Genomic DNA, 26,323 nt, shown 5'->3' on the forward strand with positions numbered 1-26,323 from the left:
CAGAAGTTGTTTTTTTCTGTCTTTAGTTCTAGATGTGCCATTATCTGAACCAACACTTTGTTGCTTTAACATTCTGATACCCCAGTTTATGGCAAGGTAGGGGTATATGGATTTAGAGAACAAAAAAGTGAAATCCTGTTCACCCCACGATTACTGCGTCTCCAACTGGCCCTTCACATGACAGAAAGTACAGGTGGATATCGAAGTGACCAATACTGTCCAATCCTTCCAGTTGGGAGGGAGCTGTGCAGTGATGAGGAAAGATCCTGCAACCAAGTGAACATCTCACAATGAGCAATAAAGCAGAAACATCTTTTTTAATAAGCTATGTTGAAAATGGAACACAAAACAAAAACTTGCTACATAATCGCAGTAGTCCAAGATTAAGGAATTGCCTCCTTTGTGATCATTAACCCTTTGAGGAGGGTCTAATAACAGCTTGCACCTACTTATTATAAATAGAGGATGTTAGTTTCTGTTGCCATGCTAATTATTACATAATTATTCATTAGTGATGATTACTGATAATGAGACTGTTTAACAGAGTGTACTAATTACTAATTGCATTCTCTTCACGAGTGAAACCTGATCTATTCCTCAAACAACAGTCAGAATTCACCAGAGGTTGTAAAGGGTTAAGCTTTATTTGAGAAGCGCTCAATCTCACACACTGATAACGTTGGCAAAGAACTAGACAGGGAGAGAGAGAGAAAAAGAGAGAATATTTGAGGACAGCAGTTTTCTGGTGCAAGGTTCCTTGCTTCCGTCTTCACAAGCCGGGCTGCATGTTAGGCAGGTTGGCTGCCAGCTCGCTCTTGGATCAGCTTCTCGCTCAGCTCCCACAAGGCACAGGCTGATGCTTCATCCTGGGCTTGCTGAGACGTCAGGCACCGACAGCAGTTGTTGAAGTACATCCCTCCCAGTCCCTCCAGCTCCGGGGCAATGCTACAGTAGATGGTGGTGGCAGCTCCCTGTTGCTGGAACAAAACATGAAAGGAAAGATAAATTTCCAGACCAAAAAATAATAACAATTAAGACTAAAATATATTGAACAATGCAAAAACTATCACATCTCCACCATTGCATTGTGGCAGGTATTTGATGTTGAATTTATTCTGACAGCATTGATGTTTTAAAAACTCCTGCCAAAAAAAACGAAATCAGCCAGTACTCTCTAATTAAGCACAAACCTACAAAGCGTAAGCATAGTGACATGTGCCAAATCTATCCATTCTGCTTTCATCAAGCTGATTTAATTGTGTAAAAGTCTGTCAACGATTTCTGCCAAAGTTACCAGCTACAAAGTGTATTAAACCCTTGAATGACTGAGCATTACTGCAGCAATTGTAGACTGAGCAGGTTCTAGTTTCCCTACAGTATCGCCACTGAACAAGACACCGAGTTAAGTCATGCCACTATGGGTCTATCTACCTCGTGTTCGTTCTCCCAATTCATTAAGCTCATTTTAGTAAAATGCCAGTGCTGGCTGGCTATAATTCACTTGGTGCATCCTTCCTGACATGAATGCCTATGTGAACTGTGCTAATACACATTTGATCTTTTTTTTGACAAAAGATACATTACAATTTTAAAATCTGATGCAATGCACCCCTAAGGGGTATATGCAGATCAATTATTTTCTGCGTCACCTTGAGGCACCTTATACAAACTGGCCAGAAGGCAACACTATTGAATTTGCAGCCAACAGCAGGATAAAGAGAGGGTGGAAGGTCATATTGTGGAGAAGAATTCCTAGAGTGGACCATGAGGTAGGGTGGGGTGATGCTTTTTTTACACTTGGGCATAAAGTATTGCCTCGGTAGAGCCAAGGGGAATAATGCATGGGAAGGATCGCATGCTTATAATGAAGCCTACCCAATTTTCCATCCAATTAAACTAATAGATGGAAAATGGAGCACTTGGTGTTTTACTCCCCACTCAATTTCACTCTATGGCTCCCACCAGCCAATATTTAACAGCCAGAGCAGTTAAAGAAAATCTTCCCCCTGGCATTTACTTAGTTAATGGTGAAAAGTTATTGAAAGCTTCAGAAGCCTTAAGGACTAAGCCCTCTTAGCATATCGTAAAACACCAACTTGAATAGCTAGCAAAAATCAGGATGCTATTTAAAAGGAAATGTCTTGTTCAAGCTCTAATTGTTCTGAATATTGTGGTTTGAAATATTGGCAGAGTTGGTGCCCAAAAGGTGGGCCTTTGTGTCCTTCCAGTTCAAAAAGATGAATTTGTGTACATCAAGATCAATGTGCAAAAACCAATCAAACACGACAAGAAAATGCAAAAATAAGTACAGAAAAAGGATGTACTTTTGAGCCTGCTCCACCATTCAATATAACTGTAGCTGATATATGTTTGAAATTTCACAAGCTTGGGTTGCACTGAGACCTCTCAGGAACTATGAAAGCTCATTATTGTGTTCAGATCCCAGAGTGTCACTGCATAATACAACTGTGCCTGGTTTCAAAAGTCAATATGGGAGGTAAATAACTTTTTAATGTGGTGCTATTCATTGCAGAGTGTTAAAGGAAGCCTATTGCTAAGGCATTATCAGCTGTAATTGAAGTTGCAACTGGGACTTTGCTCATGGATCAAGAAAGAGATAAAATCATTGGGCTTTTGGGAATATCTCCAATTGGTGTTCCAAGTGATATTTGTAATCAAACCGGTTCTAAGTCAACTGTAGGCATCTTGTGACATGACTCCAGATTAGTTTCGCAGTTCATGAGGATGGCTTAAGAAGTCTAATGTTTAATCATCGTGCTGCTATTAGGAGAGGATGGGAGATTAGAAATGCGGAGACTGGAGGAGCACATCATAGGTGAAACAAAATGGAATGGTATCTCTTAGTCCTTCTGCTGGACTTGGTAAATTAACTTAAAATAGAGAAATTATTTAGAGAAACAATTCTTGCATGACCCATGCACTGAAACACAGTACATGTTAGGCAGACAAGTAATGATCATGATGTGCCCTGACCCTAAGGGATTTCATAATGTTTCATGACAGATTTTTGTTTTACCCCCAGACCAGCCACTGCTATTCTCTATGCAAATATCACAAATGGAATATCATCTATTAAATCAAGCTCAATGAATTTGCTTTCAAAATATAGCCAAAATCTTAACACCATAAACCTCAATTCTTATTATTTTCTCCTTGGCCTCAGTAGCACTGAGAAGTTAGTGAGTTCAGAGGTGACCGTGTTGTGCGTGTTCCATCACTCTCCTGTCAGATAAAATGCTGCCAAAAGGAAAACACACAGGAGCTATACTTCCACCAGTTTGACAGCAAAGCTCATAGGCAATGAGGTAGTGGCTAGGCATCAATAAGGGTTGAAGAATGACTCCTCCAACTGGAAATTATTCAATGGACATGGGGTGGGGGGGGGGGGCAAGAGGATAAATTTCCTCCTTGGGTTTCCGAGCCACGTGATTTCCTGGTTAATGATCCTACTAAGTCAGTCTCCCCTATTGTAGAGCTGGACTTATCTGTGATATTTCTCGAATACACAAAATAGATGCTCGGCATCCTAACTACAGGAGTTCAAATGGGAAGGGAAAGCCCATTCTTATCAAATATTCCCCACGTTGCAGCTGCTTATTTAGTTATGTCCAGGGCCAATCCATCCTCTTCAGTCTAATGGGCCAGTTGTTGGTTGTATCCACTTGGACGTTATCTCAGAGGATCTTGCAATCACTTCATGGATAACTGAATACGTATGTTATCTGTTAAGTGACTCTGTAACAGTGCATATCACAAAGTTATGGTGCAAAGTATAAACATATGAAAGAATGGGTAAGAATGGACCAGCTGGTCTGTTAAGTCTATCCCACACGAGAACATCACAACTAACACTTCCTGTCTGCTGTATCAGATCCCAGCCAGCCTTGCAACCTGTAATCCCAGTTGTGAGGCAGAGAAAAGGAAGGAGAGTAAAGCTTAATGTCGAGTAAGAAGGATGCTTTATTTCAGCCAAGAGCTGAATCGATTGGTAAAACGAGTAACTGGGTGCGAGTGGAAATTTCCACAGCTCATTGCTATGCAGTGACCCTCCTGGAAAGTGCATGTAATTATCTCCAGGCGAAGATTTGCTGCTGTTTCTCCAAGTCTGTTAGAGTAAAAAAAAACCTGAGAAGCACTTCACATCTGTTTGATATCTGTGTTCATTGTGAAACTATAATGGTGAAAAGAGACATTGCCAAAATGGTGAACAAGATAATGGTGTCAATGCACATTCCTCCATGTTAAAACACTGAAGTGTGGGCCAGAGGACTGCTTGCAATCTGATTCATATTCCTCAGGAGCTAGTGAGTTTTTGATTGCAAGGCATCCTTGTTTTGACTTCTGAATGCTTTTTGTCAGCCTGACTAGGAGCAAATGGTGCATGAACGCTCTTGTTAGTTCAGTCAGAAATAGAGAGAATATGGCCAGGCTTGTCATCTCCTGTACTCTTGAAGGGGATACAGCTAGGTTTCCAAGTTAAGAAAAAAACTCACAAAGCAAAACCAGATATTTGCTGCAAAAAAAAAAATTCCTGCCCTCCAACCAGGAACTGCATGTTAAGGTGGATTCTGCAAGTCTGTCTTGTTTCCACATTTGCGCTTCATTGCTTTGAACTCCACTGGATGTGAAATCCAGGTACTCTTCCATGCTGGTTTGAATCCAAGGTACATATTTTGTGTGGGTTTGTGGTAGGCTTGATACCGTCGAGTGGTTTTGCCAATGAATACACAAGTGCAATATCAGTTAAATTTGAGTACTGGCGCTCCAACTCTGCATTACAAAGAAACATTTTCAATGGAAAAATCACAACCTGAAAACGAACATTCATCTTGTTACAGCTGGTTACATTTTGAAGAACCTTTGTTTGTTTTTAACAAAAAAAAGTTGCTGAAAGACAACGGCAGATGGTTCAAAATGCATCTGTATCCTGACAGTCACAGAACGCTGAATTAATTTGTGAGCAAATGTTATCGGTGTGCCAGCCTTGCAGACATTGTATATCTCAATAGGTGGGACTGGGAGTTCACTGTACACTGGAACTCAATGCTTGAAGGAGAAATATGCTTGGGAGCAGGTACATATTATCTTGACTGCATTTCAAAAGATTATGTGGTGAGAATCACAAGCTTGTTTTCCCCACAGTGATTCCTATTTGGCTGCAGTGGTAACTACTCTGTCAGGGGTCAAACATCTGTAAGTTGTTGTAAAGGCAGTTTGCAAATTAAAATGATAGATATACTGAATAGAGAAACTTCTTTGAAGCCCTGCACCGTCCTTAATCAAGTCTCAATGCCATTTTCAATCCTCCCAAACATTTGCAAGCTGTCAAGGCAGGCCACACCATCAATCTTTTTAGTGTATGTGAAATTACCTCGAAATCTGGTTTCAGATTAACTAAAGAGTGTCTGCACAATGAGGGTTCATCACTCTCTTTCACAAGTCGTTTGTCAGACTCTGATTACAGCCCAGAGCCACAGGGGTAGAACAGTAATGGATTTAAACTACTATTTTTGTGCATATGTGTGTGCGTTTCTCCCATTCTCGATTTTATTCGGTCGACAAGTGGGCTTGGAAAAAAGCATTGCAGTCAGGGTGAAATGTCAGCTGTGACCCTGTCAAATTTCCTGCCCAAGACCCTGACCCCGACCCCAACCGCACACCCCTCCCAACCCCCCATGGCCTCCTCTCCAGAGCTCATCATTCTGGGGCCCAGAGACCATGTGGCAGACTTTATATCAGTTGTCGGTCTTCAGGGTGGCAAGGTCGGGCAAGACAGTCCCACCTGGCAGTTTTGCACTCTTCCTGGTGACCAGCAATTGACCAAATCTGCTCAAATCTGCAGATCCAGGTGTGCTGGTGCTATTAACACTCTCCTTCTGCAGCCCCATAGCCAACAGCAGGAAACTAACCACGGATAGGAAATTAGAAACCTGGGAACAGTGAAAACGCACAAGTCTGATCAACTCACTTACTTCTCATCTTCACGTCAGCAAACAAGTATTCAAAGGAGATTGAACAAAATCAGAGCAACAAATAACATTTCTCAGAGCAGCCTGGTGCAGATAACACAACTTTGAAAAAGCATCAGTTTGATTCGGACTGTAGCTGAAGATTTCTGAGATCTCTTCAAAAGGGACCAGGAAAGACACAAAAATTAAAGTGGAACTAAAACAAGTCCTTCCTTTAAAACTACTTACAAAAATCACAGTAAATAGTAAAAATCCTCAAGTTTCCAAATATTAGGTTATTTTTGGAACAATTGGCACCTATCTGATACCATCTGCAATGTAAATGTGAAAGCTGGCACAGCAGGATGATCAAACCAGGCTGTTTTCTACCCCAGTCTACAGCTTGCAAGCCAGAAAACAAGCAACACTGCACGGCTGTATTAACATGGCTCGTGTTACCTCACTGGCAAAATAATTATCAGTTGGAATACGAGAGGAGGTGGAGCAAAATCAAATGTATAATCATATTCTCATTATCGGCTGAGTGCCATTTTATACATCATTAGTGAAAATGTTCAAAATCTTAGAACATACTAATTATTATTTGAAGGCAATTTGAATGAATATTTGCTTCAGTTGGTCCAACCATATCCTAGTCTTGCACTCCATTTTTATTGAAGGGGCTCTGTCACCATATAGGAGAGTTTAGCATCTCAAAGAAAAGTCTTTTCCAGATTAAATGCCCAGCTGAATCTGTAGGTTGTATCCTTGCAGTTTGGAGTTTGTTGACTGTAGTTCTTTATAACCCTTTACTCCCTATCTTTAAAAAGCTGGTGCAGCAAGCATGGTCTGTATATGTTAGAGCGACTACATGTAGCTCAGCTTGCTAATCACACTTGTCGGGTGATAATTCCCTTTAAGACTGGCTTGGTGAACACACCTGAAGACGGCAAAGTCATACAAAGCAGGGATCCACACGTCTGCCTGGCAGTCTGTGCTGACTTTGTCAATCACATACAAGGCATTGGAATAGTCCTTTCAGTGAACATTGGACATCCATGTTCAGTCAGGATCAGGTTTGATGAAGATGCTTTCATGGTCGAACATCTTGAACTTGGTCACATTCAAGGCTTGTGTAAATCAACACCCTCTTGAGTGGGGAGTGGCTCACATGGGACCCATTAAACTCTAACCCTGTGAGGAATTAATCAGGCGTTGGGGGAGGGGGGGGGAGCAGCGGAAGTGGAGTGGAATCCAACAAAGGTGAGTTGCTGTGGGCAGCTCACCCAAATGGCGCACACAGTTTTCTAAAGAGTGAAATCGTCATGTTGAGCAGGCCCAGTCATTCGATTGAAAGGATCATAAGTTTCAAATTGTACCCTCCCAACCAAATACAAAAGGGAAGTAGCAAGTTTCAAGACCTTCCCTCTACCAGTGGATTCACAGCTATTAGTCACTGCCATTGTCTGACTAGTTAAAAGGACTTATTCTGTTGACAGGACAAAAAAGGTAATGTCAGGGAAACAGGGTTTCAGAAGGCAGTTTATAGCTGAGAATTCATTTTCTGGCTCCCACCAATCCCAAAATATAACAATTCAAGCATAGCTGCCCTTCGAAAGTCAACTTTGAATGTCGTGCATATGCTTTCTGGAGATAACCGAATGTGGAATCACCTTGCTGTATCGACCATGGAACCCCACTCATCAGAAATAATGTGAAGGCTTTAGAGATGATGATGAAAAGTTTTATGAAAATGATCCCAGGCATGAGGAACTGCAGCTACAAGGAGACAATGAGAAGGTGGGGTTATTCTGTTCAGAAAATGAAAAGACAGGGTTTGTAGAGGTCTTCAAAACCATTAGGCATCCACAAAGTACGGATGGAGAGAAACTGATCCCATAAATGGAAAGTTTGAGAACCAGAGGACATCACTGTAAGGGAATTAATGCAAGAATCAACAGTCACATGAGGGGAAACCTTTCAAAATGGAACTATTTAAACATTTAAAAAGAAAACAAAAAAGTACAAGGTTACAGAGAAAGGGCAGGGAATGAGACCACATACTGCACTTACTGACAGCTGGAATGGATGAGTTGGGCTCAATGGCCTCCTTCCGTTTTGTAACCATTCTATACCCTGTGATTCTCTGACCTTCTGTCACAGGACAGAAAGAGGCCATTTGGCCAATTGTGTCTGTACTGGCTCAAACTGTCCAATCAGTCCTAATTCCTTTTCAAGTACATCTGAATTTTGTTTGTAAAAAACAACAGTGTGGAATCTGCTTCCAACATTTTGCAATAAAAGTAGGAATACAAAGCAAGAGAAAGAACTACTCCTGTGCCCAACGTATTCATAGTAATTGTCGCAAATAGATACATTTACAAAAACAGTTTCAATGTTCCATATCACTACAGATATGCTATCTCAAGGGAACACAGTACTGAAAGATTCATCGCAATCTTGCCAAGCTCGCTGCATATTACAGGCCTAGCTCCTGCCAGCTTCTATTTGTTTCCAATAGCTATTTATCTGCTTGAAAATCCCAAGCGAAGTAGTGGATTTGATTTCTAATATTGTTTACATCATGTATGTGTGCAGATGACCCAAAAGAGATATGCACCATGCACAGCTTGATATTTAAGTCAATGTTGAGACCAGAAAAGCTCACTGAGCGCAAGCAGCTCATATGCACCACTGGAATCCTAAAGGAGTCATCCTTTAATGGCGTTATCCAATTGTGAGCAACTTTGAAGTGTGGTGAGAAGGGGATCGGGCCAGGTTGAGAGTGAACTGTCTAAATCAGTCTCAAATCTGGTCAAGGTACTGAAGGGACAAATCAAAGCACTCAGAGTTTGCCTAAAGCTGGCTGTTCCTTTAAGGATACCGTTCATTTTTTAATATGAGGTCATCACATCTTTCGTCTTGATTCCTTTGCATAAATTCCATCCTCACAGAGCACTAAAATAATAAGGTGATTTTCATTGACATGTCTGGGTCAGAAGAAGGGTATATTTCATAAAGAAAAATGGTCTGTATTGATTCCCATTATCTTACATGAAATTAATAACCTAATATTTCTTATGAAATCCTATGGTGACCTGTGGTTTTCTCTGCTTTTATAAATTCTTCAGACTCTTTTGCTTGACTGTGCCAAATCTTAGAGTGATAGCTGAGTGGGTGACTAATTGGACCCAGTCTGCTTCATGTGGTAACTGCAAAATTGCTGCAGTCTTTAATTAAAGGGGCTTCGCCTGTCTCATCAGACAGAGCAGATTTAATTACTTCAACTTACTTCTGTACCATTTATTCCTATGTCCTAACTCTCCTTAATACATTATTTGTTCATACTTTATGGTATATTTTAAAGATTTTTTTAAAAACAAAGTCTTTGTTTAAGTCCTTCACTTGCTGTTGCACACAAAGGTCTCCAAAAGATAATATTTAACTGCACATTGTGACTGGCTGCAAGGAAACAAAGTTGACTGCAATGACTCCCCTTTATTTGAAAGCTTGATCAATCTCTGCTACTTATGTGTCCCTAAATCTAAAAACTGGAATTTACAATTGACAATATGCTACTCTTTAAATACCTTAATTGTTATAAATGTACATATCTACCTATAGATAGCTGCAGATATCTGTAGCTTTCTACAGATAGCTTTCTGTCCATGTGCATTGGTGTGTGTATATACACACACACACACACACACACGATGAAATTCTGGTGTTTTAGCTTTATTTTGATAGCAATGGGCACGATATTATTTTGTTGTCAGACAAAGACACTTCCAGCTCTCTCAGAAAGAAAAGGTGCTCATTTCTGACCAGCCAAAGCCTCAGTTCTTTCAAGTCCAGTTTCAGATCAATGGAGCAAGCACAAATTCTGCTAGAAACCTGACTAGGACAGACGGCAGATGATCCAATGTTAAATTGCAAGGTGCATAACAGAACCCGTAACACATGGTCTTACTTATACTGCAGAGAGGGAGAAGCATTCATTTTGAATCTGAACAGAAGGTTATTTGGGAAGGAGGTGAAGCTAACAGTATCAAAAAAACTTCAGCCCCTCAGCCAATGCAGACACGTGGCATACCAGCCCTATATGTACACTTTTGTTTGTGACACAATAATTTGAAATATTAAACTATTTGACAGCATTGACCTTATGGGCTCCTGATTATTAGATGACAATAATTGCAGCTCACAAAACTCAGTTTTCCCGGCTGCTATATGCTTGAAGTCGGAGCTGAAACTAAATCTGAATTGTTCTCAGCAACTAGCTTCCTTGGTCAGTCACATCCCTCCTCTTCATGTACATTATAACCCTGCATGAGTCAGCCATTACCCCATCACATTGCACCAAGCATAAGTTTTCAAAGTTGAAATAATTTCACCACGGGTGTTGCCATTGATCTGTACAACATAGAGGGATGACATTCAATCCATTCTGACCATCCTAGCATTGAACAGACTATCAGATTAGCTGCACTCCTGTTCTTTCCGCATAATCCTGCATTTTTTTCTTCTATGGGATTTGGCCAATTCCCTTTTTGAAGCTTACCATCAGATCTGCTCCCACCACCTGTTCAGATCACAACAAGTTGCTGGCTCTTTTTTTGCCTTGAGTATCACTCACACAACAAGGCAGTGTTACATTCTCCATGGTGGAAACTGTAGTCATTGCTCAACCTGTTTTGGATACCTTTGAAAGAGTTTTGATTCACTTGAGCCCAATGAATACCAGACCAGTTGGTGCATGTGGCAGCCAAGTTCTCTTACTTTCAAAGGATTGAATCTGGCTCAAAACTAACATTTTCTTCAGGGCTTCTCAATCATTGAAAGGCACCACAGCCCACTTCCAAGATCAAGTTGTGTCAAACCTCTGAATCACACATCATTGTGTTAATGATCAGTGTTCTAAACAATCATGCCAGAGATTTGATTTGAGAGAAGACTTCGACAAATCTATGAGGTAACCATCATTTACAAATCAAAGTAGTAAGGAATATCATGGGATTTGGCACATCTTTGAGATTTAAGACACTTATGTTTCTCAAGATGCTACGGGAATGGATGAATGTATGTTAATAGATTGAAATCCCACATCATAAAAACAATGCTTATCAAAGTTAGCTTATGATTTTCTTTTCTGAGGGGGCTCATGTGCATTTTTCTTTTATTTACAATTGTTTTCAACTACTTCCTCTGTGGCTCTCCCTGTACCTTTAAAAGGAGCAGTCACACCCACCCCACAGCTTAAAGCCTACCACCCCAGCCAAGTCCACATTTGGATGGAGTCTGTCATGATGCTTTCCCTGAGAAGATGTGCACAGAGATTTTGAGGTGCCCAGTATGTAGCTGTTTAGCAAGAGGAGAAGTGGAAGAGGGAGGGTAAGAGTTCAACTTGAAATGGCAGGCTGTTCAAACCCAGATTGTGACTGTGGGAGTCAAATGCTCCACTAGTCAGATTCTGCGTTTTTCCACTGCATAAAAATATTATAGCAATGCACTTTGAAGGCAGTTCTGATAAAGCCCAATGTTAATTCATTTTTTGTAGTCTTTCATTAAAATCCCACATAACTAGGAAAGTGTTGGCTAGAAGAGAGAGAGAAAGCAGGACAAATAAAAATATTATCTAACTCCATTTGGTTCAATCCTGAATAAACTGTAGCTTTATTTGCCAGTAATGAGTTAATAGATTATTTTCCTCCATTAGAATCGGTTGTAGATAATTTGCAATCAAGTTATTTTGACACTAGAGATTGTGACTCCTACTGTGTAGAATCCCTCCCCTCATCATGTCTCAACGTGATGTGTTGAGGTTGTGATCACAATATTCCTTTCAAAGAAGAAAGGGACAACAATCTTCTGACTTCTGTTGCAATAATTTTGTTTATTTTGTGCTCCATGGCTTATGCAGTTAAAGAAAAACTGGTTCATAGGGAGAATGTTTCAGGAACCATGGTGCCCCTTTGTATTAGGGATTTTACAACAGAAAATTGACTGCATTAATAATAATTAGAATAAATCAATAGTATTGTAAAACTCCCTCAGTTAAGACATTGCCTTATTGTTCCTTAAATTCATTTTCTATCGATCTTCCTGTATTTACTATTATTGTACTTTATGGTCTATATTATGGGCAAGCAGCTGATGTAGAAAGGGGAATTATATAATGGGTTTTTTACATGTTCCAATATATTGACCCAAGGGGATACTGTGGCTGTCCTATACTAAAAACAATGGCAAATTGATTCTTCTTCTACGTCTGGCATTCTGGTGGTATGAAGTCTCTCTAAATTCCTGACGAATTTATTCAGAGTGAGATACTGCAGCTACTGTTATCAAAGCAATACAACTGATTATTTTGAAAAGCAGAAACAGAAGGTGTCAGACCATTATCTTTGAAGAGTGCATCAAAAATGCCTTGCATTTATTAAACGTTGCTTTATTTTATTAAGTTGAAAACAAAGTCATTCAGTTCAAATTCTGACAGGATGACCCCTGGATCAGACTGAGGGAACCACACCTTAATGACAGTGACCTCCCACACGGGGCGCAACTAAAGCTAATGGTTAGGTATTTCACAAAAAGGGTTTGGTGTTTACTCAGTGTTCTGAGAATGCAACAAATAGTAAAAAAAAAATTACCACAAAAACAGGAATGTATTTTGCAATAAAGTAGTTGATTTATAAACTAAGGCAACTTGAAACTGGGTAGTTTTAACAAAAGAAAGACAAAAAAAAGGTACTTTCTTGTGTTAGGTCGTTGGGTCCTTGGTAGAGGGGAAAAAAACAAAAAAAAACTAGTATAGCAGGAATGCTGTAAACAATGGTTTCCAGGTTCCGAAACACAAGCCTCATTAATATTTCATAGGTACATAGAGTGTCATTTATACTATTTCCATAATTAATGATGATAGCTTAGGCACTACCTTTATAAGGAGAGAGAGAACTCTGTAGTTAGTGTTCCATTGGCTGATGGTTACTTGTGAAGCACTAGCAGATTGTTGTACTGTATTTCATTCACCAGCATCTTGCTGCCAAGTCTTGTAGGGAACCCATAGTCTGTCTAGCCACTTTAGCAAAGAAGAGAAGAAAGGTGCAGGATACATAGTGTTGCTGCCCTCTGTCTTAGTGACCATTTAAAGAAACAAAAGAAAATACTGTACTTGATGCAAATAGTCATTAAATAAGGTAGAAAAGAGCGAGAGAAAAAAATATTCACGAAAATGTTGCCTATTCATTATGCTAGAACTTAGCATAGAAAATTTAAAAAGAGGTATGTCAGAAAACTTACAAATTTAAAACAAATCATGCAAATATTAACTTTATATGCATGTGATAAATATTCTACTACGGTACCATGAATTTTAGACTCATAATTAAAGCTGCCTTCTTCCTCTCCCATGTAGGATGTAAATAACATGTAGATCTTTGCCATGTCCGCATATGTAAATAGAATGTAAATAGAAAGAGCTATGCATGATGATCTAATAGCAGATTTCAGGTACTTTTATAATCACAATCCTCATATGGCATGTACTTCAGAAAAAAAAACAAAAAAAAAGGGAAAAATAAATTATTAAAAAGGTTGTTTGTTAATAACAGAGTCACACTGGAAATGAGGGGATTAAAAAAGAACAAAAATGTTTTATTACTGTACAACCATTTTGCTGTCATTTTTCCATGCAGTTTGTCCTCACCGGGTAATGTCTATGGTCTGTATTTAAAAAAAAGAGAGATAGATATTGGGAAAGATATAAAATAAAGGCTTACACTTGGGAGAATGCCGATAAGCTCATTATGGTACAGACAGTGTCACGGAGTGAAATAAGGAATCAATGGATTGAATGGGAACTTTTATAGGAATGTTAACTTTTTTGAAATTGAAACACTGAAAATGACAAAAAAAAAGACATTACATTCACAATAGATGGAGTGATTAATTTTTATCTGTGCTGAAAAGATTTTGAATTTAATAAATAAATCTGATGACCCACAAGACATGGCTGATACAGTTCTTTATTTTGTAATAAGAAAAAATAATAATTTTACTTGCATTCAATGCAAATATTGCCAAGCAAACCCTTTCTCCATTTCACACTGAGGGAACAGCTTCATGCATTTTCAAGTCAGGTCATGCACCAAATACTGCAGCCCTACAATGAGAACCTTCAGCACCCATAGGTGCCACCTCTTAATCAAAAGATGACTTGAGCACAAATATCTATTGTTCAGGAAATGTCATCTTTCAAATGAGACATTGAGCAGAGACCCTCACTACCCTCTTAAAAAATTGACACAAGCTGCGAGGGATCTGGGCAGTATTTGTCCACCAACCAACACCACAAAAAAAAGTAATCTCGTGATTATAGTACTGGGATCTAGCAGCGTGCAAATTGGCTGCTAGGTTTTCTACTCTGCAACAGTGACTACAGTTCAAATGAGCCCAACTGCATATCGGGAAAGCCTACAGTTGTGACAGCCAAGTCTTTTTTTTTATGAGAGTACTGAACAGGGAGTTAACCTGCCTGACATTAATATATTGGCCTAAATATTAATGGGTAAATATCACAACCTCATCTTCTCAGAATCCACTTTTTTTCTTGATATAAGGAGACATGCTGGTTTCTTTTGTTGGGCTTCTTGGACATTATTTCTAAGTAGCCACAAGATGTGTGCATGTCAGGACCAACTGTCCTCTGATAGGGCAACTGAACACCTCTCCCGTGTTGGGTATTTGACATGCCAGACTTGCTTTGTTCAGGCTAGCTGCATGTATCTAAATGCTGTATGTCTATGGCACAATGCATTAGAGCTCCAATCCTTGGAGCCAGGCCACTACCCGAGCAGAATCAATCTTTCATTTAGGCAAAATCGAGCCAAGAAGGTTGACCATCACACACTCATCGAGAGAATGACAATTTACTGTTACGGATTGGGCTCATGTGTCATAGTTTAGGCTATACCCTTCCATCTCCAGCCCTGGGCTGATGTCACACTCACAGCATTCGAATTAAAGCATTCTATTCTCTCATAGGGGTACAGAGTGCAATGTTTATTGTGCTGGACCAGTAACTCAGATGTCACAGGGTCACATTTTAACATTGCTAGTTATGAAATTGATTTTCAACCAATATACTATTATAGTGACAGGAAAAAACATCCACTATGAAGACAGCTTCACTAACCGTCCCTCAGATCCTGGCCTACATATTGCTCAAGTACCATGATAAACAGCTGGCAATAAAATATTGTTGGTGTAATTAGGAGTGGGAAAGAAACTCTGCCTTGCCAACATCAAGAACACAGAATTACATATCACAGAAATAGGCCATTCAGCTCACTGTGTCTGCACCAGTTCTTTAAAAGAGCTATGTTTCCCACAATTCTGAAACATTTCCTTTTGAGTTGATATCGAAATTTCCTTGGAAGTTACAACAGAATCTTTTTCCACCAACTTCTCAGGCTGTGAACTCCCAGATGATAACAAGTCGCTTTTCAAGAAGAGAATCCCGATATTACTGAATCAAAGAGACATGCTGTCTCAGGATTTTGTCTTGCACCCATCTGGACAGAATCACAAGAATACTAAATCTCAAAAGGAACAACCATTTATTCTGCATGAGAAAAGCGTGCTGATACGTTGACAAGTGGACTCTAATTAAGAGTGATGCTGACATAGAGAACAGAGTCCAGATTAGAGTGGTGCTGGAAAAGCACAGCAGATCAGGCAGCATTCAAGGAGCAGGAAAATCGATGTTTCGGGCAAAAGCCCTTCATCAGTAATCGAGAACACACCAGGAACAATAAACCACCAAACTTTGATTTGAATTCAAACAAGTCAGGTCAACTCTGATTGGTCAAGGCATTCCAATGAGGAATACACCAGGGATGGCTGTCCCCCCAAACTATTATTCAGTTGCAATGCATGAACATCTTAGCAAAGGATAGAGTCCTGCTTGTGAATACATGTAGCTTTTAACATGTGTACATGGGTTGTACTGCAGGGTCAAATGATTATGCTAAGTTGATTGTCAGTATAATTACTAGCATACTTTGGATTGTTTAGCTGTACTGTGTACTGTGATGGATTCACAGCTAATCTTGGATACTATGTTGAGTTTTGTAAAAATGGGCTGGTTTAGTGCAGTGAGTACTCAGAAGAGATGCAAATTCAGAAGAAAAAGAACCTATTTTTCCTCTGGTTTATTTGCCAATGATCTTAACTCTGCATCATCTAACTGCCAACTCCAATGTCAGAGGAGCAAGGATCTCCTTAGGTACTCTGTCAAAACATTTCCAAACATGAACACCTCCGACAAATCTCCCCTTAATCTCCTCTGCTCTAATATGGAATCATTCTAACTCAATCACTCCCAAAACTCAACATTTCCAAGAACAGTTTTGTTTTGCATAGTGCTAAAAAAAAACATTTTGGCAAAGCATTTAATCTTACATCTATCAGGACATTTCACAAGAATACAAATTCAAGGACAATTCAATATTTACACTGCGTGAGAGGACAAAAAAGAACTTCTTACAAAGATTGCTTGATATTCTGCAATTAATGCTGTTCTTTTGTTACTTTAGTTTAGACATTTGTGAATATCTTTCCTTTAGCAGTTGGTTTGCTTTTTGCTAGCATCTTGAATTCTCTAATGAGCTAAAAAGATCCATAGCTAAGATCTATGCCCCACAGTTGTGCCTGCCTGGATGCATCTATCGTACTGCAGAGTTCAAATGCCAGTTGTCGTCTGATCAGGGGCATGATTTGTACAAGGGTATCTGCAGGTCACTAAATACTTCTCTAGGTGAAATGTTATAATGATGAAAGGACAATTCAATGATGATACAACATGATGCTCGTATACGGACAGGCTCACGCAACAATTCACATCAGCTGATACTGGTCGACAAGTTTTGCTGATATCAGCAATGCCTTTGTGCAATGCAGGACCGAGAATCGCCTCTCCCATCAGCTCGACTCTAACATTCCTCTACTTTGTCTAATTAAAGGTAAACTGAAAGACAGTTTCACACTTTCGAGACATTTCTCGTTGAGCTCCTTGCAACTGTTCAGAATCTTGCAGGAAAATCTTAAAAAGGAACAGGTCGTAGGGCAGAGTTTGGAGAGATTACAGTCGCTAAGCACTTACAGAGATACAGAGGAAAGAACAGCAGCAGTCTGTTAAAAATCATTTTTACAGTATCCCTCTGATTTCCCATCCACCACTGGAACAAGAGGGTCTCCTCTTCAACACAACCATTGCACGCTCACTGATGCCAATGAGATCAGCCTGTTTTGAGACCAGTTAAGGGTCACCTTGACCTACTGCAGAGCCCCCCCACACACCCCATCGCCTCAGCTTTTACTTTATTTAAAGACTGAGCCATCCTCAGATTTTGCCATACACCTCCTAGTGGTCAGCCATAGAATGGTTCTTCCTTTTCTTTTGTAGAGGCCGAGGAAATGGTTGCATCCCAGCCCCCCTCGACTGGGGAGCAGTGTGCGGCACAGGAGAGATAAATTATAAAGAACTTAATGAATCAATCGGAAATAGACCAGGGAGAAAAGCAAAGAAAAAAGAAAATTGCCTTCACAACCTGTCGATCAGTTGTGGCCTTCCCTGCTGGTAATGGCAGTGCCGTTATCCCTATACTTCCGCTATTCGCATAATTAACCACTCATTTGTATGAATTAATTCCACAGGGATTGCGGATATTAAAGAATCAGCACAAATGTGTTAAAAATAGCAACGTTGGAGGCCTCTCCAACGGAAGAGGGGCTTGCGCAGAGATACAAAGGAAGAGACTTCTGAAAATGAGGTGCTCACTTTGCATGTTATGTCTGAATGGGTCAATCCATCTGTGACCCATCAGAGCGCGGAATGCCCTTTGGCAGCTTTCTTAACATGCCTGATGTTATTATACACAGCCACAAAGGATTTCCAAAAGCTGAAGTGCAATTAAGAGAAAACACTTCCAATCACAGAGGCTTTCTTCATTGCCAACACTCATTGAGCACAAGCCAAGAGGCTGTTCCTGTGTCTCTTAAAGAGTTAATGTGTACGTGAATTGCATGACCTCCTGTGCCAGTCCTGCTGAAATTTAAACAGGAGGGTTTGTTTGAGAGCTAGGGACAGTAAAGTGTTTAAAACCTCAGAGTAGGTCACTTTTTCAAAATACAGCAGAATCTCAGGAATCGATTCTATTTTTAATCAAGTTTTCTTTCATACGAACAATACATTTTTAAAATCCTAATTTCATGACTCTCACATGTAGGTACTAAATGTTGTGGGTTCTAGTTCCACCACAACTTTGGGATAAGTGGCAATTCTTTAAGAGACTGCTGAGACAGCAACAAGGGCCAGAATATTTGACTGCAGTGGGCATCACAGTCAAAGTCCAATTTAATTCTGATCCAACATCTTGAAACTCCAGTTTGAGTTACTGTACAAGCAATCAGAAGCAGCAATCATAGTGAATTTTCTCTCCACCGCTGAGGCCCTTTCTGATGTGCACTGGGGCTAAAATCAGTTCCTTCAGCACAAACTGAAATCATATAGTCCGATTCCAAGTTCTTAGTACTTTGGTATCAGATTAGGTGGTGCATTTTCCCACTAGGCCACTGGGGGAGCTATTTCTACTGCGTCAGCTTCACAAACCTGTTCATCGAGACTGTGGAATTCACATCAGGGAGTGCACAGTAAAAATCCCAGGAAGGACCTGTACTCCATTAACTGGGCCACCGCATGCAGAAACTTTAATAGCCTGCATGCCATAAGCCACAGCACTTCCTGACACACTGCATAGCTTAGGTTGCCAACTTTGGCTGGACATAATCTTACAGGTTTCATGGTGTGGTATGCCACCTGCAAAACCTCACCCAGTCAAAAAGCATGTGCCCTCTGCACCCCCCTCCCCCCCACACCCCCACCCGCAATTGCTTCTTCAAGCAGCAGATAGAAATATTCAAAAAGCTAAAGAAAACAAAAATCATACTTTTGTTTTAGTGCCTCTGAATAACTTTGACCCTTTTTTCGAAACAAACTCGCAACAGTGTTTGGGAGATTAATCTTTAATTCCTGGACACTGCAGCAATAATCCTGGAGGGTTGGCAATCCTGCAGTCGTACAGCATCAGGGCAGGCTGAATCTATGTTCTGAAACAAGGCAGAGTCTCACTAGGGGGTTTCAGTGTCGGAATGTCTTGCATTATGGATCTGTTTGCTGTGCAAATCTGACTGCGTGCCTCTGAGATACGACTGGATGATGCATAGAAGTGTTTTGGTCCATGGGGTAAGATGCGAGTCTGTCACTCCAGAGGCTGGGATCCCCAGCTTAGCCTCACTGCTTGGGACAGTGGTGGGAGAAGGCAAGAATGAATTGAATTGAATTTATTGTCACGTATACCAAGGCACAGTAAAAAGCTTTGTCTTGCAAGAAATACAGGCAGATGACATAGTTTAATAGCATAGATAAGTAAATAATAGGTAAACAGCGGCAAAAACAAAAACACAGGTATGGGCGAATGTTAAGAATTTGTGAGTCCATTCAGTATTCTAACAACAATAGGGTAGAAACAGTTACGATACCGGCTGGTGCGTGTGTTCAGGCTTTGAACCTTCTCCCCAAGATGGATCTTTGAGAATGCTGGCGGCCTTTCCTTGACAGTGGGCCTGTTAGATGGATTTTATGGGAGGTTGGCCTTTATGATTGTCCGGGCCGAGTTCACCACTCTCTGCAACCGTCTCCGATCTTGAATGGTACCTTTGCCATACCAGGTAGTGATACATCCAGACAAAATGCTCACAATGGTGCACCAATAAAAGTTGGCAAGGGTGTTCACCATCATGCCAAATTTCCTCAGCTGCCTGAGGAAGAAGAGATGTTGTTGGGCCTTTGTAACCAGTGCGTCCACATGAAGAGTCCAAGAAAGCTTATTGTGGATGACCACTCCCAGGAGCTTCAAACTCTCCAGATTTTCCACCTCTGTGCTGTTAATGTATAGGGGGGGGGGGGCCATGGGTAACACCCTGCCGAAAGTCAATAATGAAACTTAGCATCAATGGTAAAGTTTCCTCTTGTGGCATCTGCACAGGAACTGCATAGGGTCTAGGTGACTGGAGGACAGGTTGGGCAGGATCACGAATTGCAGGAGAGAAAATATCAAAAAGAAATGAACATAAAAGCTTCCAATTCAATTATTCTAATGTACGATAGGCAAACATGGAACATTAACCTCATTCAAGAATTGCAGCGTTAGAGCTCAAACTTCTCTCTAATACTGAAATCTTTGCTAGCAATGAATGGGTTAAACAGTGCTGAAAGCTGAATAAACGATTCATTGCGGATCGACCTTTTGCCCAGTTTAATGTAAGCATTAGCACCAAATGCAGTAATAATACTGACTGAGTACACAACACAGACAATGAATAACGTTGCAGCCAGCCGAGAGGCAGGAGTGCATGGTGAACTGGAATCTCTCTCTCTCTCTCTCTCTCTCTCCCAGCCACTGAAGCAATGAGGTTGTGTGGACTGGGATTTAAAAATATATTGGTGGATATTCCCACTTCGAACATCGCTCAGAATCCTGTTCCTCGTGAAGCTGTGAGGCCATTTACTTGAACTCCCAAGTTAAAGTACAGGCTAAAACTGAGCAGGACGGAACTCTTTGGCTGAGTACACCACACTGTGTGATGTTAAGTTGTATAGATCAAGACAGAATGCACTGAACCAGAAGAGGTGTCACAAAGCAGAGTCCCTGAGCTTGGAGGAAATTGGGTGCTGGGGAGTAGGTTAGGGTGGGTGTAGCAGAGAACAGTCCCGGTGATTGCTCTGATGCTACCGATTCACCTAAAGCTGTGAAACACGCTTGAGCAGATTTTGGAGCTGAAGCAGCTTTAGATCTAGATGTGATGCCCTCCAGAGTCAAACAGCCTGTTCATCAACATTGCTTCACATAAGGAAGCATTGCCCAGAGTTATTAGAAAGCAGAAAAAGAGAAAGGTGGGGAATGTGAGGAGTTGGGGGGCGTGAGAGAGGTAAGAAATCAGAGCAGAACAGAGCAGACATAAAGAACTAACTGAGAGCTGCCTTCTGTTTCAATATCCAAATAACCTCAGTTCACCTGGACAACAAATATTCCATTTTAAACAGCATGGCTCCAGCATGCAATACCTAGAGATACAGGCTTGTGCCAAAGTAAGATATATTTTGGAAATCTGTGACAATATAAAGAATACAGTGTGACCTTATTGCAAAATACCCATTCATATTACAACAGAAATTGGGTGTTGGTGTAGTGGGGGTTTATGTGGTTTCTGCTGCAATTAAAGTCTTGGTCGGACCCACAAAATGATGTAATTTGTCCTAAAAATGAACAATGTATTACGCTTGGTGTTTTTACACACACACATCTGCTGCACATTTCCTTTTCTATCACAACAGCGCCCTTCGCAAAATAAATATGAAATCTTTTCCACTCTTTTTTCCCCCCCAAGTTCTGTAATTAGAAACTTTTTATGTTTCACTTCACTTCACGCGAAACAAATGGCAGTTCCTTGTTGAAGTAACAGTTCAGAAAGCAAACAACATCCCTTTTACACAATAGACCCTCCTTCGGTTACCAAGGCCTTTCAGCTGTGAGAGGTATACCGACGCTGTTACCTTACAAAACATGAGTGCTTTCTAAGCAATGAGTGAAAGCATCAACACGAGATCTAATTACGCCTTTATTTTGTAAAGTGAACTAAAGATTCAGAGTGTAGTGGCTAATGCAGTGAGAATTAAAGTTAAATTGCAGCTCTCCTCACCCATCCTCCCAATCAGTCCCAGGCAAATTCACACACACGCACACAAAGGGACAATCCATGAATAGCATGTGCACAGGTTCGTTTCTCTTATTTACTCTCTCTGAATCAACAAGGCCAAAGGATCCAGCAAAGATGGACAAGCTATTTGAGTGTGCTCACAGCTGTGAGGCCTTGAGTGACAGCTAAAGGCAGATAAAACCGAAGATGACGGACAGCTGAACAGTCAGTGCATTCATTCTGCCTGGTGAACCCAGCTGAAAGGATTTACCAACAAAAATACACACCACTTCAGGCCAATTTGTACAACCAGAAGGCAGAGAGCGGGTAAGCCTTCCAATAGAATGAATAATGGCTGCAATCAATGGCGTTTCAGAGGCCCTCCCCCACCCAGAGTCTCTTTTCCCTGGGCAACAAAGAAAGCATGAACTGTCCTTGGCTGCAACAATCAGTACATTTTTTTTATTCCTCATGTGCACCAAACTGCAAATATAAATTACAAGGAGAGCTTGATATTGGAAATACATCAGTGCAAAGAAACATTCTAACTTAAGCTGATTGAATCTAACGATAGGGTGGATGGAGAGGTGCCATTTCCTCTGGTCATAGCCAGGGTGCTATGATAAGGAAGGTGTTGTGATAGGGGGAGTGAAGTGGGGTGGTGTGGTAGTATGGGTGTGGGTGTGTGTGTGTGTGAAGAGTGAGAGTGAGAGTGAGAGTGAGAGTGAGAGTGAGAGAGAGAGGAATCCAGAATTTAAGGGCAAATCCTTAAAATTGGAGGAAAAAATTATTGCAGATGCTGGAATTTGTATTGAAAACAAAAAAGATGCTGGAAATCACGTTTCAAGTCTAGATGACTCTTCATCCGTGTTCTGATGAATAATTACCTAGACTTAAAGCATTATCTTGCTCTCTCTCTCTCTATAGATGCTGTCTGACCCCTGTGATTTCCAGCATTTTTTTGTTTTCAATCCTTAACCTTGGAGCTAGGATGTTAATGGATGGTGTCAGCACTTTTTCATACAAAGTATAGTGGAAATGATCTCCCATGGACAAGTGAGGAAGCTGAGGGGAGCAGGAGGGGGATGTCAATTAAAAATGTCAATACGAGATTACTAACTTTTATTTGTCAGGCAAGGGGCACTGAAGGTTTCAGAACCAAGATGGGCAAATAATTTCAAGATACAAATCAGCCAAGATCGATCTGAATGAGGGGATAAGCTGAATGGCCCACTCTTGATTTTATTTTTCTGAAGGGAGACCATGCAGTTCAATAATACTACTAGCTATTTTATCAAAACAATCTTTGCTCCTGTTTCAAGAAGCTGCCAACTGCAATGTGCTTACTAAGGCGCACTGTGACCCCAGGCCGAGTATTGGTCAGCTATTGGACCACAAAAGGCATCCCAGCCAAGTATGATTCTGACTGCACTCAAATCCCGTGTGGAATCTCCCCAGCAGGCATTGCTGGACTGAAGGCAGCAGGCTATGATTTGCTCTGATCCAACTCAGCCAACTGGAGCACTCTATCGACTGCTTGGCTGAAGTCACCTAACTCAGCATTGAATAAGGTTCAAACTTGAGACTTGTGTGTGGCTCAACTGAAAACCTAATGGGGATAATAATGCAATATCTTGAAGAGCAAAAGGAGTTATCTTTGGTCTCTTCAGACTAGGCACTTTCCAACCTTCTGGGCTCAATATTGAGTTCAACACCTTCAGACTGTGTACCCATTCCTTCACTTTCTTTTACATTCTCTGTCACCATGTCCTCTCCACTCCCCCACACCATCCCCCTCCCCACCCACCCCAGTCTGTTCTCTCCACTCTGGCAAATAGTCACACCGTTGTTTTACCATTCTCACATTCCAATCACTTAATCTGGACTATCAATATCCTTTCTCCCCCAGCACTCCCAACACCCATTCCCCCATCACCACCACCGCACAATCCTGCAAAAATGCTGCCCCCCTCCACATTTCACTTCAGCTCTGATGAAGAGTCACCAGGACTCAAAACGTTAGCTTGCCCTCTCTCCATGGATGCTGCCTGACCTGCTGCAATCTCCAGCATTTTTTTGTTTTCAATATTATCCCTCAATCAACAGCAGCAGAAAACACATTATCTGGCCATTATCATGCTTCAGTTTGTGGGAGATTGCTGTGTGCAAATTGGGTGCCTGTTACTGTATTATGCTTCCAATACGACACTTCAAAAGTATTTCATTGGTTGAATGGTGCCAAGGGATGTTCTGAAGCTATAAAATAAATGCAAGACTTACTTAAGTATAAAAAAAATTGTATTAGGAAAATAATTAATTTGTGATGGTAAACTACTAAATAGCATCTGTCATTTGAAACCCACTTCAAGGGAAACCTAGTTAAATGAGGTTTGAGAATTTACTTCGAAACCTAAAATATGAACAGTTTATGCAAATTGAAAAACAAGTAAAACACACTGAAGCTAGAAACAGCTGTATTTACAGAACACAACTGGGCGGTGTCACTAAAATCTGGCATGGAAACTAGCAATCTGATTTGTGAACACTGCCCTGTTCTGATATTTACTCTGCCATTGAAGGGCAGAAGGGCTCCCCGGCCCAGAACTTTGACCTGACAACGCCTGTGTATAAACAAGATGTGTGGAAACATAAAGATGCAGTGATTTTTAAGAACTGAATGCAGAACCAATTCTTAGAGCAGAGCGAATATGCCATTACATTATAATAGCTGCAAACAAAAAAATACAAATTGTTTCTAAGAGATTGTGCATGACTTCAAACTACAATGCCTCGCTGTGAGATGATATTTATATGAAGCTCGTGTCTCAATAATGCTGAGCACTTGACACAAAACACCTCAGAACCGATGGCAGCTTCAACCTCCTTGTTTTGTATCAATTTCCTCAGTGCCTGCTTGGGAAATCTGCTTTAGAATAGGAAGGTGAACTGCATTACTGAGAGACACCTCAATTTCAGACACATGGAAAGGGGTCTCTACAGTATTTACACTGTAAGATTTTCAGGATGGAGATGAGGAGACATTTCTTCACCCAAAGAGCAGTGAGCCAGTGGAATTCATTACCACAGAAAGTAGTTGATTCTAAAACATTGAATGTATTCAAGTGGCAACGAGATATATCACTTTGAGTGAATGGGATCAAAGATGATGGGGAGAAAGCAGGACGAGGTTATTGAGTTGGATGAATAACCATGATTGTGATGAATGGCAGAGCAGGCTCAAAGGACTGAATGGCCTCCTCCTGCTCCTATCTTCAATGTTTCTATGTCATGGACCTGTTAGTCATCAACTTCTGAAGCAAGCCACATTGTGGCTCAGTGTCGGTTTTTTGACTTGTAGCAGAATTCTAAAGATATTTCAGTTGTGAAAATATAAATTGAGGAACTCTGAGAAACAAATCCCCTAACTTCCACCTTAAACTGGTAATGCCTAATTTTTAAACAATGGCCCTTAATTCTAAATTATCCCACTCAAGGAAACATCCTTTTCACATTCATCCTGTCAAGACTGCTCAGGATCCTCTTTCTAAATTCCAACTAATGCAAGTCACGCCTGTACAACCTCCCCCCCATTAGACAATCCACCCATTCCAGGTAAACCTAACAAGCTGTTTTTTTAAAATGTAGTCTTTCCATGACTTCAGCATGAGCCAAAGTATTTTGTAGCTATCAAAGACCCTTGGAAGTGTTTCACAGTTATAATATATATCTTGGGGTCTGCTATGACCGAAAATTTACTAGCCATATAAATCCTGTGACGACAGGAGCAGGTCAAACTCTAGGATCCTTGCAATGAGTAAATCACCTCCTGACCCCTAAAGCTTGTCCACCACCTACAAGGCACAAGTCAAGAGTCATTGGAATACTCCCTGCGGTGAAGAAGGCATATGGCGTACTGGCTTTTATTGGTAGAGGAATTGAGTTCTGGAGTCCTGAGGTCATGTTGCAGTTGTATAAGACTCTGGTGCGGCCACATCTGGAATATTGTGTGCAGTTTTGGTCGCCATACTATGGGAAGGATGTGGAGGCACTGAAACGGGTGCAGAGGTGGTTTACCAGGATGTTGCCTGATATGGTAGAAAGATCGTATGAGGAAAGGCTGAGGCACTTGGGGTTGTTTTCATTGGAGAAAAGAAGGTTTAGGGGTGACTTGATAGAGGTGTACAAGATGATTAGGGGTTTAGATAGGGTCGACAGTGAGAATCTTTTTCCACGTATGGAGTCAGCTATTACAAGGGGGCATAGCTTTAAATTAAGGGGGGGTAGTTTTAGGACAGATGTTAGGGGTAGGTTCTTTACTCAGCAAGTCGTGAGTTCATGGAATGCCCTGCCAGTAGCAGTGGTGGACTCTCCCTCATTATGGGCATTGGATAGGCATATGGAGGATAGTGGGCTAGTGTAGGTTAGGTGGGCTTGGATCGGCGCAATATCGAGGGCCGAAGAATACTGCGCTGTATTCTTCTATGTTCTATGTTTCCTGGATGAGCGCAGCTGAAGCAACATCAAGAAGCAGGACACAA

At 40.9% G+C, this 26,323-nt stretch overlaps 1 protein-coding gene across 3 annotated transcripts in view; it reads right to left on the reverse strand.

Moving 5' to 3' along the window:
* Window positions 1-623: 623 nt before the first annotated feature.
* wwox (WW domain containing oxidoreductase) overlaps window positions 624-26,323 on the reverse strand; it is a 948,132-nt gene continuing 922,432 nt past the window's right edge. For all 3 annotated transcript variants that reach the window (XM_087995711.1, XM_043706562.2, XM_043706566.2), the window contains one exon: window positions 624-977. In XM_087995711.1, coding sequence (XP_087851837.1) covers window positions 884-977 — 94 coding nt within the window. In that variant the 3' untranslated portion in view covers window positions 624-883. The remainder of the gene's footprint in view (window positions 978-26,323) is intronic.

The sequence above is a fragment of the Chiloscyllium plagiosum genome, unplaced genomic scaffold (assembly GCF_037043375.1).
Source record: "Chiloscyllium plagiosum isolate Xiang-an unplaced genomic scaffold, Cpla_swu_hap1 HiC_scaffold_17, whole genome shotgun sequence".
Taxonomy (NCBI): Eukaryota; Metazoa; Chordata; class Chondrichthyes; order Orectolobiformes; family Hemiscylliidae; genus Chiloscyllium; species Chiloscyllium plagiosum.